At 33.4% G+C, this 14,967-nt stretch overlaps 1 protein-coding gene across 1 annotated transcript; it reads right to left on the reverse strand.

The window, feature by feature from the left end:
* Nucleotides 1–682: 682 nt before the first annotated feature.
* On the reverse strand, nt 683–6,476 carry LOC129218766 (uncharacterized). The gene is made up of 4 exons (XM_054853090.1): nt 6,267–6,476; nt 3,108–3,217; nt 1,967–2,184; nt 683–1,404 (listed from the first exon to the last, which is right to left on the reverse strand). Exons 1-4 carry the CDS (start codon nt 6,474–6,476, stop codon nt 683–685), a joined length of 1,260 nt encoding a protein of 419 aa, XP_054709065.1.
* Nucleotides 6,477–14,967: the final 8,491 nt, after the last annotated feature.

Here is a 14,967-nt window from a genome sequence, read left to right on the forward strand (position 1 = left end):
GTTTTGCTTTAAATATTTTAATGAAAGCATTGTTTTAACATTGATCCACAATGAATTTTCAATGCAAACCTAGCCTACGTTTTAGCATTAAATTAGCTAAAAACATTTATAATTCACATTCTAATTAGTTAGGAATATTGGAAAACATTTTGTTTGATGCAGAAAAATCACGGTTTCCTACTGATATTAAATTTTAATTTGTATTTGTATTTTTACAGCCTCATATTAGAGGATTTATGCAAAAACGTAGATTAAAAATTGGAATAAACTTATGATTGTTAAACAATTGATTTCATTATAGAATACTTCAGTCTTCAGCTCTAAGGTTACCTACAAAATTTCAAACGAATCCGATCATAGAAAGTTGATATTAAAATATAAATATGAGACTGAGAAATAAAGGGATCTAAGTGGCAAAATTAAAAATTTGGAAATAGCCAGTACAAATGGTAGAGGTACCTCTCCTCTGTCTAGGGGCAAGAGATGGTACTAATAGCCCTGGTAGGTGCTGCTGCATAGCATGATTTTGAAAAAAAAATTCAATGAAAGCCCACCTAGGATGTTACCTTTAAACATGTTTTACTAAAAACTTGAAAATGTCCACTTACATTCCTTTGCTTCTCACTGCCTCATATATATAAGAAAAAATATTTTAAAAAGAAAATTATGATCACAAAAATTTTTACACATTATTTTGCCATGGAACAGCTCCTTCATTGTTGAAATAGTCACGAAATTGATTCCTGACTTCATAAGCATGCAAGACCATTGGCTGTTCCTGGTCTTCTAACGGATAAAAAGAAAATTTCTCCTTGCGCCATGCACCTTCAGTGATGGAACCATCCTGTTGAGCAACATCACCAAAGGCAGGGGGGCAATACTTCCGATTGGAGGCACCAGCTTCGTTTTGCATAAGATAATTACGCAGACAGCAACAAGCCAAAACAACTTTTGTTGCCATATCAGGCTGTAGCGCCACTGTATTTAGCAAAACTCGCCATCTGGCACACAATATACCAAATGCGTTTCCAACGCATCTTCTGCTCCTGGACAGTCGGTAGTTGAAGATTCTCATATCTTTAGGCAAACCACGTCCAGAGTAGGGCTTCATAAGTTTCCTCTTCAATGGAAAAGCTTCATCAGCTACAAAAATGTATGGAAGAGGGGGCCTATTTGAGCTGATTTTTTCATCAGCAGGGAAGAAAGGAAGGGTTTCAAACTCCTTTCCTAATGTGCAGTTGGCGAACACACCACCATCGCTATTCCTCCCAAAATCTCCAACATCAACATACATAAAATTATAGTTAGCATCAACAGCAGCCATTAAGACAATGCTGAAGTAGCCTTTATAATTTATGTATGATGAGCCAGAGTTTGGAGGAGCATTAATAGCAACATGTTTCCCTGCAAAAAAGAGAAAAATTAGAAAAAAGAAATAACATTCAGAAATACTGTCAGTCCCGCTTATAAGAAAAATCTTTCGGAACTGAATATTTCCCCAAGCAAACAAAACTGTCAAAATGTAGCACCTTGGCCAGGGAATACTAGACATTTTGAAGATATAAGTGTGGTTCTTTACAATACAAAAAACTTCCCAGAACACTTTTGAGTAAGCAAGCCCTAATTATTGACTTCTCCAAGAAGTAATGTTGGGAAAGGTGTACCAAGACAAAGATTTTGGAAATTAAGTTTAAAGACACTTACACTTTAAAAGTTTTGTTGTATTTACGCCACCAACATGTATTTAATAATTGTCAATTGAGCTTTTTTCAAAAACTCATAACCACTAGCTTACTTCTTTCAAATGCTCTGTTTTTAAACAAGTGTCATCAAATTAGTAAGGTAAAAACTTTTCCACACATGATCAAACAATCCTGCTTTAGCGAATACGAAACATTGGAACTAACACTGTTCATTTAGATTGGGCTGACAGTATATATGACACTGTGTACATGGAATAACTTACCCTCAATTGCACCAACGCAATGGGGAAAATTCCACTTATGCTGGAACCCATATGAAATTTGTTTCCACTCATCAGCAGATGTTGGCAGCTTGACATGCATGGGTCCCAGAATATTAAATATTTCGCTGCACACTTCATCAATGATGAGAGGCACAGTTGATTTTCCAACACGGAATGCCAATGCGAGGTCTTGGTAGCCCATTCCAGTCGCTAGAAATCTGAAAGGATTAAATATATAATGAGTATATACAAGAATTTAAAAAAGAAATACGTAATGAATATACACAAGATGTTAAAAAAGAAAAAGGGATTCAAATACCCGACTTTCCAAAAATGATACCCAAACCCACTTTTCTTCTGACAGCCCTGCCAAACCCTCAAGGTGAGTTACCCAAACATTTTTTCCCCTGTTAGAATTGCCTGTTGTACAGTAGGTGTCATCATCATAAGGGTTGGAAAATATACAAAAAACTTTCAAGATAAATAGGAGCAAAATTTAGAAGAAAGAATAAAACTAAAGAAATCAACATAATCAAAGGAAACATGTTAGTTCAAGGACATATTAGTTCATTGTGTTTTGGAGGAGTTCATTTCAGGAAGCGAGTGAGTAGGGATCATAAGTCATTTTTGGGCATAAATCAAGTTCTAGGACGAAATTTTCAGAATATAATTTTAAAAAAATGCAGAATTAAGCTACCTTTGGTCAGTCTAAAAGTGGTCATGACCGCACCTCTCGTTCTGTATCTGCGCCTGGTTCTGGTTTTAGGGCTAGAAGCAGCCTAAAAGCCAAAATTGTGCTGTGTATAGACACAGAAAGGGCTACTGAGAATCAAGGCAACCCTCGACAGTTTGTTCATTCAAGCCCCCCCCCTCCCCATAAAAGGTAAAGTACTCCACCAGCACTGAGCCAGGTCCATTGTTTCCGACTAGACATGGACTCGCGTCGGATACATTACACATCATCAACTACAGTCAAACTAATCTTGAAATTCAAGGGATAGAAGAAAAATTTGACATACAGAGGGTTTTTTTGTTTTCAGTGGGGCTGTGTAAAAGGCCATTCAGCCACCAAACACATAACACCAAAACACATGTATGCATTATTTTATAATTTTGTGCTATTAAAATGTTGTAACTTTACCTTAAACAAATTAAAAGCCTGTCTGAAGCTGGAATTGATGCTCGCATGTTTGTATCTTGCTTTTGAATTCTGGCCCCCAACAGATTCAACAAGAAATCAAATTGACTTCCCTGAAATAGAAACAAAGTTATTATTTTACAATGAAAATATGGAACATAAATACTGTCTGACCACCAATAAGATGGAATGGCTAAGCTCAGGTTTACAGGCAGATATGGATGCATCTATTAGCTTTCAGGGATGCCAGCAGTTGCAGATGTGTATTAGTGTCAAAATTAAGCTGAGTCACATTGAAATGAATGGAACATGCACACCTAATTAAAATATTTCCCCTCATTGAAGTTGACTTGCAGGCAGTTCTCAAAACGTGGGAACAAAAAAGTTAACTTTGAGCAATTTCAAAAATTTTCGAATTTGATATCAATTTTGCTTTTATTCCATAGTATGCATACCTAGAACACAATATATGAACATGAAAAGACAGCAGGTATTTGTAAAAATTGTTAATTAGCAAATTAAATCAGCAGTCTGTAGGTAACAGATTTTGGACATTGTTGTCCTGTAGGTAACGGATTTTGGACATCATCATAATGTAAGTTTCACCATTTTTGACAACTGTTAATCTGATTTTTAACTTTTCCAATGAAAATTTTATTTACTACTTTTTGAATTTTGCAATTTAATGATAAGGAGGATATTAATGAAGTACTTGAATGGCTATACATACTGCTCTTTACATATAATAAAGTTTTGGAATGATTTTGAAGAAGTTGATGAAAGGTAGAAAAAAGCTTCATGGAAATAATGATACAAACTTGTAGTTTGATTTATTGGGACAAATAAGGAATAAAAATAGAGACAAATAAATACGACATATATATTTTTAAAGGAAAAATAAACAAAATATGCTTTAAGAAAGAATGTAAAAAATGACATCAGTTTTAATAATGAATATTTTTTCTAATGTCATAAGAATTAAAACGATGTCTAAAAAAAATTATTGAAAAAAGAAATTCGTATTTCTATTTGGAGATCGTTAAATTATGTTTAAAAGAAAGAAGAGAAAAAAAATTCTAAAATAATAAAAGCGGAGGGAAAAAAAATTGCTAGCGCAGGTGATAAAGGCGTCAAAACTGGTGCAGCTGACGATTAACTACATTTGTCAAACTGGAATCCCCCTCTGGTAACCTTTAGCTTTTCGTATACTGTGTTGTCGCTAACGGAGGTTTGCTTAACGATTTTCGCGCAAAATGGCTTTTGTTCGATCATAACCAGCCATGTTTCTACTGTAATTTATGTATTGTTCAATGTGTAACGTATTAATTATGCAAAATACCAATGGATTACAGAAGATAACATTATAATAATCTTTTTTATTGATGTTAGAAGACAGTGGATTGTAAAAAAATTATAAATAAACGAACAGAACTATCGGCGTCAAGATCGTAACGCGATTTGGACATCTCACATGTATGTTTAAGAAAAATTATTTTTCTTCTAAAATACTGCATAAAAGCTTATGAAAACACTTTTAAACAATTGAAAACTGATTCTGAGGATCGATAAATACCTTTAAAACGAAAACATCATATACTTAGTTCTCAAATAATAGCATTGTAACGATCGCAACTTTTGGACATGCATCAAATTTCAAACTTACTTTTTTCTAAAATCGTTTACAAAGTAAATAATCTGTCTTTACTTTTGTTATTTGTGTAAATATTAACAAAAAATTATTCAGTGTAAGATTCATGCCTTTAATTTTTTTTTTTTTTTGAAACGTATGGAAATAATTTAAAAAAATTTTTTTAATGGTACATTTGCTCAGTTAACGTTTTGGTATGTCCAAAATTGTGCCATTTAGTAAAGAAAATATTTTTTAAGGGCATTTGAAGAGCTTTTTTTCCATAATTTATGTCAATTCTTGTCTTTATACAGCATTATTATTTTCCTCAAAAATTTTAGAGTTAATTAAAATGAAAGTTATTTGGCGTTGAAGCTTCAAAGTAGAAGTTTGTGTTTGCTCCCACCTTTTGAGAACTGCCCTTGCCTTAACTGAAGGTTTGCCAATTTCATAGCAACTGTGGCCAGACAGTACGTAATATTTTCAATTACTTAACATCAAAGGTGGAGATTAGTGGTAGCCAGTAGTTTGTAGTCGCCAATAGCTAGTGGGGACTACAAACTTTTTTTTTCTTTTATTCCAGAAAAAAAAAAAAACAAAAAAAAAAAAAAACATAATATGTGTTAAATTGACACATAAAATTACGTTTATTCAACTTCAGACACATATGCTTTTAGTTCCTTTTATTTGTATGATGTTTTTATCACCTATAATTTTAAAATCTTATTTTAAATACAAATTGCATTTTTCAGAAGAGATTTGCAATTACAGCTGATGAAGAAGCCTAACGTACCACCCACAAAATCACAAAATAATTCAGTGGGGGATATAAAAATTTGTTCACATAAATTTTGTGTTTTCAACAGCAATTCCATCTCATTTAAGTATTCTGTTAGTTTTGTACACTTACATTAAAATTTTTCATTATATGATGAGACCTATTTTCAAGTGTTTCTTCATATGTCGATTGGATATCTATAACAAATTCTATAAAAAAAATTCTCCATTATTCCAAAATAATCTAATAGGGATATTTTAAAGGGTTACTTTTTTCGTAATCTTTAATGCAGTCCTTATTTCCTGCACACAAACAAGGTGTTTGATATTATGAAGTTTCCAAAAACAAAACTGTTATGCAGTCCCTGTGACCATTTCTGGTCTCTTCTGTTACAATACCAAAACAAAATTGGAAACAAAAGTGGAATTTAAATCATATCTTGGGAGGTGAGTTTAAAAGGCATTTGATTCTTGAGAAAGCAGTTAAAACTATTGTTAGTTAAACTACTATAATTTTCCATTATGCTCATTGTTTTGATTTTTAGTGGAGAATATTAATTATTAATAAATGAATACCTAGAGAAACTTGGATGCAAGATTAAAATTTTACTCTGTATCCTCAATTCATAGTCATGTTTAAATCATTATTAGTAGCCGATTAAATATATGAGACTTTAAACTAAATCTAGTTGTGTGTTTTTTTTTTTTTTTTTTTTTTTTTTTTTGCAACAGAAAGAAAAAAAAACATGATTACTTACCGACATCCGAGTGTAGTTGTGAAACATCTCGGGATATTGTGCGCTCATCTGCGGAATCAAAACATTTTGATGACCATATTTGCCTCTGTCCTGAAAAATTTTTCTCGTCCACTCTCCCCGGAAACGCATATTCATCATAATGACCTGGCATATTAATGCATATCGTTGACGCAGCAGATCTTTCCTACGCTGACGCCTGATGGAATCCATGTTTGACAATGACAAGCTGTCCCGCCAAATATATTTAGCGCAGCAATCTCGCAGCGCTGATTGGCTGAGAGTAACTCGGCTTCTTTAAATGCCCCCAGTCGTGTGAACAACACAGCTACGTAGTTTGCGCTAATTACGCAAGTAACGCTGGTTACGACCGTCGTTTGAACGCCGCTTAATATCTCTCTGAAACCGATCTCCGTGCTTGATCATGGCGGCCAATGGACGCAGTACACGAGTCCTTCCTCTACCCTATTACAGAACTCTTTGCTATAAAATGATGTAGTAATCTAGTTAAAAAATTGTCAATAATTCAGAACAAAAACAGTTTGGACTTAACACTGAAAATAAAAAGTTCAAAACGTATTTGGTGTTAAATCCAAACAGTAATTATCTCTGTACACCAAATGAAAATTCAATGATATAAAAAAAGTAAAATCGAAAGTACGTATATTACAACACGCAGAAGGAGAGCTTGGGGAAATTTTTTTTCTCATAAAAAATGTACACGTAAACAGAGCTAAAATCAAAATATACGTGAAGATAGGTTTAAGGTTCGAATACGAGTACGAAATTTAAAGCGAAAACCAAAACAGATTCATTTAGTCGAAACACACATTTCGAAAACTTACATGAAACGCTCTTCGACGATGTTGTTGAACGATCCAAGCTTGCCCTCTGGTCAGAGGTGGTTTGAACGATCTAACTTCTCTACATCATTCAATTTATACATACATTGTATAACTCGTATGAAAACGAGATCTCGGGTTGTGAATCTTCCCGCTTCCATAGTGATGCCGACACCATCCGTTAAATACAGCAAAATCCAGCCGCCATATTTGAAAAAGGTTGCTAGATTCTTTTGTTTATCGCCCTATTTGGCGATAAGCAAAATGAAGCAATTCTTTTGATACAATCGTTATTGAATACGAGTCTTCCGACTTCCACAAATTATAGAGGACTGCGTTTATTTCACGCCTTGCCTCTGTTACTAATAGGTGTTGTGTCTCTCCAAATGTTCCTTAGAAGTAGTCAGAACTAGGTCCAACCGCCAAGGGGTTAACTAAAACGAAGTGCATAAAATTCAGATACAAGCAAAGATAGACAAGAAGAAAACCAAAAGAGAGAGAAAAACTAGAAACCACATGCATGACAAAAGCAAAGTAAAGTCGAAGAGATAGCAGCACAACCAACAGACACAAAGGGAAAAAAGAAAGAAAGCATGCAACAACAAAGAGCTGTCAAAGAAAGAAAGAGCATAAAGTCTGAGCTACTCCAGGGGAGAAGATCGTATCATGAGCCAAAAAATTGCCGTTATAACTGATATTGTTCTTGAAAATATAGTCCAATAACTTTTCTCTATGGTTATATGTATTGCTGCAAAAGTGCAGAATATGATCCACAGTTTCCATCACTCCACATTTATCGCAATTTGGGGAATTAGAGGATTTAAGTTTGAAAAGCTTGTTTTTAGTGATAATACTATCACAAATTAATCTATTTAGGAAGATTTCCATCTTTCCATTTTTAACTGTATTGTTTGCTTTAACGGAAGGAATTTTTCTATTTTTAAACTTTTCAAAGTATTTAGATTTCTTCCATTTTTCCTGATGTTTTTCATTTTGCCTACTTGTTAAAAATCTACATGTATCTTTCCAGGTTGTGATGTTTAAGCTCGGGGTGAATGAATTGTTTGTTGCCTCTTTTGCAAGAGTATCTGCTTCTTCATTTAAATCAATGTCTGAGTGGCTAGGGGTCCATACTAAAGTAATATCATTTTTATTGGTTAATTTCTCTAGATAAATTCTTGTAATTCTAACAAGGGGGTCCTGATTCTTTTTTTCATTTCTAATAGCATTTATCACACTAAGGCTGACTGTAAGAATAATAGTCGGAGACTCAGCATTAATTAAGTATTTGGTGGCATAGTAAATGGCAGCAAGCTCAGCTGTAAAAATAGAGCAAAAGCTAGGAATTTGAATTTTCCTCTTAACATCTTTATTTTGATTCACGATCCCAAAACCGACATAATTCCGGTTTTTGGAACCATCTGTAGCCCAGACTTCTTTTCCTTTATTTTCATTTAAAAATTCTAGAAAGTCCTGTTTTATTTCTTCTTTAACTTGTGTTCGTTGAAATCTTCTTTCATCCGTGATTATTTTAAGTTTTTTGTTGTACCATGGTGGGTTGTTTTCCAATTTTTTATCTTTCCAGTGGTTGGTGTTATATAAGAACATAAAGCTTTTATAGAAGTTTATAACATCTTCTTCCACCTCTGTTGAACTTGTTTGATTGTGTGTTTCAGTGTTGATTTGTTTATCTTCCTTATACATTATTTTCAGCTTCCACTTTATGATTTTCCATTTCAACCTATTCTCGTACATATCAATATTAGTGAAATGTCTAATAACATCATTTGGTGCGAAGTTGTTAAATTTTAGTGCATTCCTGATAACTTTATTTGTGATAGTATCTAGTTTATTTCTGTTATATTTAGTGTCCTTAATTCTACAAATGTTTCCATAATCAATTTGCGGTAGTACTACTTGTTTGATAATTTTAAGAAGGTTATCATTATTGAAGCCTGTTCTGCTTCCCAAATACTTAATGACATTACTGCTTTTATTGATTTTCCTTTCAACTTCATTAGTATGTTTTCTCCATGATAGGTTGTGATCAATATGGACTCCCAGTAATTTATGTTGAACTTTCCAAGGAATGGTTTTTCCATTTATCTTTATGATATCTGTATATTTATTTCTCGTGGCTGTCATGTCTTGGATGCTGCTCTTTTCCGCTGAGAATGATAACTTGTTGATTTCTGACCATTTCTCAATATCAGTTATAAAATTTTTGAGGGCCGTTGCTGCAGTGTCTTTGTCTTTGTTAAAGATTATACAGGAGATAGCATCCGCATATATATATACTTTGCAGGTGTCGTTACAACAGTAAAAATCCGTCATAAAACAATTGAACAAAAAAGGCGATAAAATAGACCCCTGTGGTAGTCCAAAATCGACATTTCTTTCTGCTGATATCTTATTTCTCCATTTAACTATCAGTTTCCTATTCTTCAGCCACTCTTTAATCCAGTTTATAAGGTCCTGTTCTATTTTCAATGACCTAAGTTTTTCTACTAGGATTTCATTGTTTATGTTATCGTATGCTCCTTTTATATCCATAGAGACAAGAAAAACTGTGTTCTTTTCTTTTCTTAAAAACTTTATAGAATTAATTATTTGACCTACACAATCTTCGGCAGTTTTCCCTTTCCTGAATCCGTGCATGTAATTAGGGAATATTTTATTTTCTTCTTCCCACCATGTTAGCCTTTTCAAAATGAGTTTTTCCATCAATTTGCAAAAACATTGGGTTAAGGCAATAGGTCGGTAACTATCTATATCATGTGGGTTTCTCCCAGGTTTGCATATAGGTATTATCATTGATGTTTTCCAATTATCTGGAATTTTTCCTTCTTTAAGGCTATAGTTGAAAATATTTAGACATATCTTAATTGCTTTTTCTGGTAAATTTCTAATAATTTTATTCGAAATTTTATCTGATCCAGCTGTTGTGTTTTTAAGTTCCTTTATCAATTCTACCAATTCTTCTATTGTAAAAATGTGGGTATTGCCTTTTATTTTCCTTTCTATTGCATAATTTTTTCCAGTTGTGTCTATTTTCTTTTCAAAATGTTTAGCAAAAAGCTCCACTTGTTTGTCTTCTTCAAAATATTCAATATTGTCCTTTATTAAAACAAGGTTATTGGTTGGTGTTCTATTCATAATGTTTTTGAGCTTGTTAACAGACTTATAGATATCTTTAGGTTGTTTTATTTTGTAGTTTATGTGTTCCCAGTACTTTCTTTTGGCTTCAATTATACATTTTCTGAAGATCGCTAATTTTTTTTTATATTCAATCCAATCAGCAACATGTTGTGATCTATAGGCTTTGTTTTTTGCTTGATTCTTCTGTTTTTTCCTTTTTGCACACTCCCTGTTCCACCAATTATCATTTGAGTTATTATTGTTATATTTAATCACTTTAGTAACATTTTCAACATTAGAATCAATAAGGTGAGTGAATTGAATATAATTGTTACAGTTAAACCCATTAAAATCAATATTATTCATAATTTTACTCATATTCTCTTTAAAATTGTTCCAATTAACGTATCTTTTGATTTTGGTGCTATTTTTCTTTTCTGTATTTCTAACTATGATAGGATAATGATCACTTTCCCCGTGTTCATCGATTCTAAACCAAAATAACTCTCTGACCAGTTCTGCACTTACTATGGTTAAATCAAGAATTCCATCGTCTTTTTTTTTGTTTATACGTGTGGGAATGTTTTTATTAATTATACAAATGTTGTTATCCTGAATCCACTCATAGAATTTAGTAGAGCTGGGAAAAGATTTCCTGTCACCCGTTATAGTATTTCTTGCGTTGAAGTCCCCTGTGAAAATCTGATTCCTTCCCTTTTGTATTATTTTTAAAATATTTAAATCAGCATCTGTGAAGGTTCCTGGCGGCCTGTAACAATTGATGATTTGGTAGTATTTTTTGTTATATAAAATTTTTATGCTATTAATTTCAAAATTAGAATTTAAAATGTTAATCTTTACTTCGCAGGCTGAGAAATTGTTTCTAACATATATACAAAGTCTTCCCCCTTTACTGAGGGAAGAACGTTCTTTTGAAAAACAATAATACCCATTGATTACAGGGATGTCACAATTATTGCTCCAAGTCTCTTGGAGGCAAATAATAGTGGGAGATAACCAAGAAATAAGGTTTTTCAGATAAATAAAATTTTTTGCCAAACTGCGGCAGTTCCATGATAACAAAAAACAAGCCAGGAAAACGACCAAAAAAAAAAAAAAAAAAAAAGGACACAACCCCTTAATCAGGATTGTGGACCACACCCTCAGCATCCATAGGATCACCATCAAAGGGAAAACCCTCCATATTCTCAGAGTCCGATAGACTAGATCCCGCGTTTGGAAGAATTTTATCACAACTTCTACTTCCCATAATATCTCTGTACTGCATTATCATAGCAATTTCAGAAGTATTCAACTTTTCATTCTCTAATGTGATATTACATTTTGAGCTATATTTAACAATTTGTAGTTCCTCTTTAATATTTTTTATTTCAAGTTTTAGATACACGATTTCTTTTTCTTTATCCTTCAGCTCTTTTTTTAAATTATTAATTATTGCATCTTTATTTTCCTCCTCCTTTTTACCTTCTTTAACCATGTCTGCATACGTTGTGTTTTTTCCTCGTTCATTCCCTTTATTTTCTGAAAATCTTATTAAGACAGGGCAATTCTTATTTTCTGCATTGTGGTTGCCTTGGCATCGAAAGCAAGTAGTTAAATTGCCGCAGTTTTCGTGTTCTAATCCACAGTCCGCACACCTTACCGTTCCTTTACAATATTTGGCAGGATGCCCTATTTTTTTACAATTTTTACAAATAAGAGGCTTTTCTATGAATTTACTGATTTTATAATTGACCCAACCTATTTTAATTTCAGCTCTGTTTGTGATGCCCAGCTCTTTTACTAGGACCACAGGTATAGGCGTTTCAGCCCCTTTTTTGTTTGAACCGGATGACTTGAGTGACTCTCATACTTCTTTCAGAAAGTTCTTTAGCAATGAAACCCACTGAAAGGTCTACATCTATGTTTCTAATCACATATTTCGTACTTATTGCATCCTCTATTAACCTTGTACCGACTTCTATACCTAAGAATAAATTTGTTTCACTAACCTTCTTAATGGTATCAGTACTGCTTGTTGTAACAATAATGTTTCCATTTCTGGTGAAATAAACGTCATCTTCTTTTTTAACTATTTTGCCAATTTCATTATGGAAGTTCATTCCCTTGCTCTTCGGTAATTCTTTATTTATTCCAAAAATGACAATTTTACTTTTAGTTGCTCCATTTCCCAGGGCTGCTTGAATTTTATCCGTTCGAGACAAACTTGCCTCGTAAACATATTCGTTTCTTTTTGTGACTTTATCTTTCACACTTTCTTCCATGACCCTATCTGGGCCATTTTTTCGTTTATTAGCCATACTTACTCCTCCCCAGAAGGAAACCAAAAACAGGTGCTATGCATTACACGCACAGCAGCAAAAAATCAAAAATAAAAGCAGGAACAAGCAGAAATACGAATAAACTATCGAAATCCCCAATAAATGAAGAACTCTACCATCACGCAACACTTCCACGAAAAACCGATGCAATCGTTACGGATCAAGTTAAGTTACTTCATTAATGGTGTACAGTTAAGAAAAAAACATTTAACAAAAACAATTTTTTATTTTTAATGATTCAAATATATTACAGTTACACAGTTTAAATGCAGTTACTTGTTTTATTATAACTTCACCGTGAAATTTGGTTATATTTTAGTTGATTAATATACTTATAGTAGAGTCATATAGGGTCATAAACTTTTCATACAGGGACTCTAATAACTCATTGGAGCTATCTGTACAATCCCCCCCCCCCAAAAAAAAAGAGACACCATAAATGAAAGAAAAAAGACTCCTTTAAATACTCCTCAACCCGCCGAAAAAAAATCAAGGGCAAAGTTTGTTCCATGATCTGCAGGGGTGCCCTTTCCTTCAAGAGTGTGATACCCCTCCCCCCCCCCCCCAAGAACGAAACCAAAATACCTGTAAAGAAAATTTTAATGGCAGCGCAGTTCTGTCCCATGACCCCCCCCCCCCCCCAACACATACAACCATGCATAACATATGGGTGATCAGGGATTCAATTGCCCTTTCCCCCTGGATTTTTGAAATGTATCTGAAATTGGGCATTTTTGTACGAATTTGGTGGGCTTTTTTTTTTTTTTAATTAAATGCATTGCGCACAATCTGACTGATTCGAGCACTTATAATTTAAGTTTCTAGAATGGAGGGGGGGGACATTATCCCCCTCCCTCCATTCCAGAAAATTTGAAATGGCGGGCCTTTGGGACAAAAGACACATTGCTACAAACTTACATATATGCTTACATAATAAAGTGCTCGAATCAGTCAGAGCATGCATAAATCAATGGCGGATCCAACTTCTGCTTTTAGAGGGGGTTATCCAGAAAAGGGGGGAGGGGTCGTGTCACATATTGCTCTTCTTAAGCTCAAATGTGGAGGTACCCGTCCCCATCTATAGCCGTTCCTTCAAAAAATTTGCAATGGATAGCAAATTTGCGTATTCTACATTTGGTTTAATATAAATTTCTCATTTCAGTATGAAGATAAATTTTTTGTTTTAATCAGATCAGTTTTTTTTTTGGTGCATTTATTTCTTTGTTTTTTCGCAGCCCAATGCAAATGAAATGCTAGAAAAAATTTTCGTTAGTAAACTCCTAAAATCCCATAGTTAAAAAGAAAAAAAAATCGCAAAGCAAAATTTTGAACAGGCATCTCGTTTACAGGACCAATCTGTGAGCTCAAGGCCGAATTGCAACTGTTATTCCCTTCCCCGCCCCCCTCCTCGACTACCTGCATACATAGACATTTGTATGTGTAATTTTACGGAGTAACTAAGAAAATATTTCCATTTTAAATTAGTAATAGAAAAGAAAGCTTCGATTATTATGAAAAGGCGTTTATTAAATACCTTCAATAAAGCATTGACATTTTTTCTGGTGGCTGGGCAGCTTAATTTTGAATATAGTCAAATTTTGCCCAATATTTACTAACGAAAATAATTTCAGGTATATAAATTAGTATCAAAGTCTCAAAAATCATATTCATCATACCAACATAAAGGTAGTGTTTGTTGAAAAAATTTCATCATTCTCTTCAAATTTTCTAACTTTCTGGTTTTGCCTCCACTTATTTAACAGATGCTGTTAACATGTGAAATCTACATTTTTAAATTAAAATGTAGCTTTTTTTTTCTTTTTCATATATTCAAAACTAGGGAATAGAAACGCGGACCATCGTTTTCCGAAAAGTTTCACTTTTGGTTTCGATTCTATCCCATAGCGCAGGTGTTCCCAAACTTTTTCGATTCGCGGCAGCCTTAGAAGAAATATAATTTTTCGAGGCATCCCAGTCTTTATTGATCATATATGTGTACGAATGTTACCGTGGGCACTTCGTGGCATCTTTTCGCGGATTAATCGGTAAAAATCGGCTGAAAAAAATTGTTAAAGTGGCCGCTGACCGATATGCTAATGCATTGTCGCATCTCTACTCCGCACCAGGAAAAAATGACGTTGATATTCCATTTAAATTCTTGAGTCACTAGAAAAAATAAATAAATAAATAAATAAAAACTTATATTCAAAATTTTTTCTCTCCATAAGGGAGAAAATGAATAAAATACACGACATATAAATCCCCAAAATGGGGGAGGAAATCAATAAAATATTTGTTAACTAATTAGTCTCTTTCATTTCTATTTAACTATATTATACTTTATCCTTTATTTTGCGGCCTCTTGATAGAATGTACTACACC

This window comes from Uloborus diversus, chromosome 3 (genome assembly GCF_026930045.1).
Source record: "Uloborus diversus isolate 005 chromosome 3, Udiv.v.3.1, whole genome shotgun sequence".
NCBI classification, from domain to species: domain Eukaryota; kingdom Metazoa; phylum Arthropoda; class Arachnida; order Araneae; family Uloboridae; genus Uloborus; species Uloborus diversus.

Coding starts and splice junctions, on each gene's coding strand:
- LOC129218766 (XM_054853090.1), bottom strand. CDS start 6,476: ATGGATTCCATCAGGCGTCAGCGTAGGAAAGATCTGCTGCGTCAACGA. Junction 3,218..6,266: donor ACAACTACACTCGGATGTCG/GTAAGTAATCAT, acceptor TTTCTATTTCAG/GGAAGTCAATTTGATTTCTT. Junction 2,185..3,107: donor AGGCTTTTAATTTGTTTAAG/GTAAAGTTACAA, acceptor TAATCCTTTCAG/ATTTCTAGCGACTGGAATGG.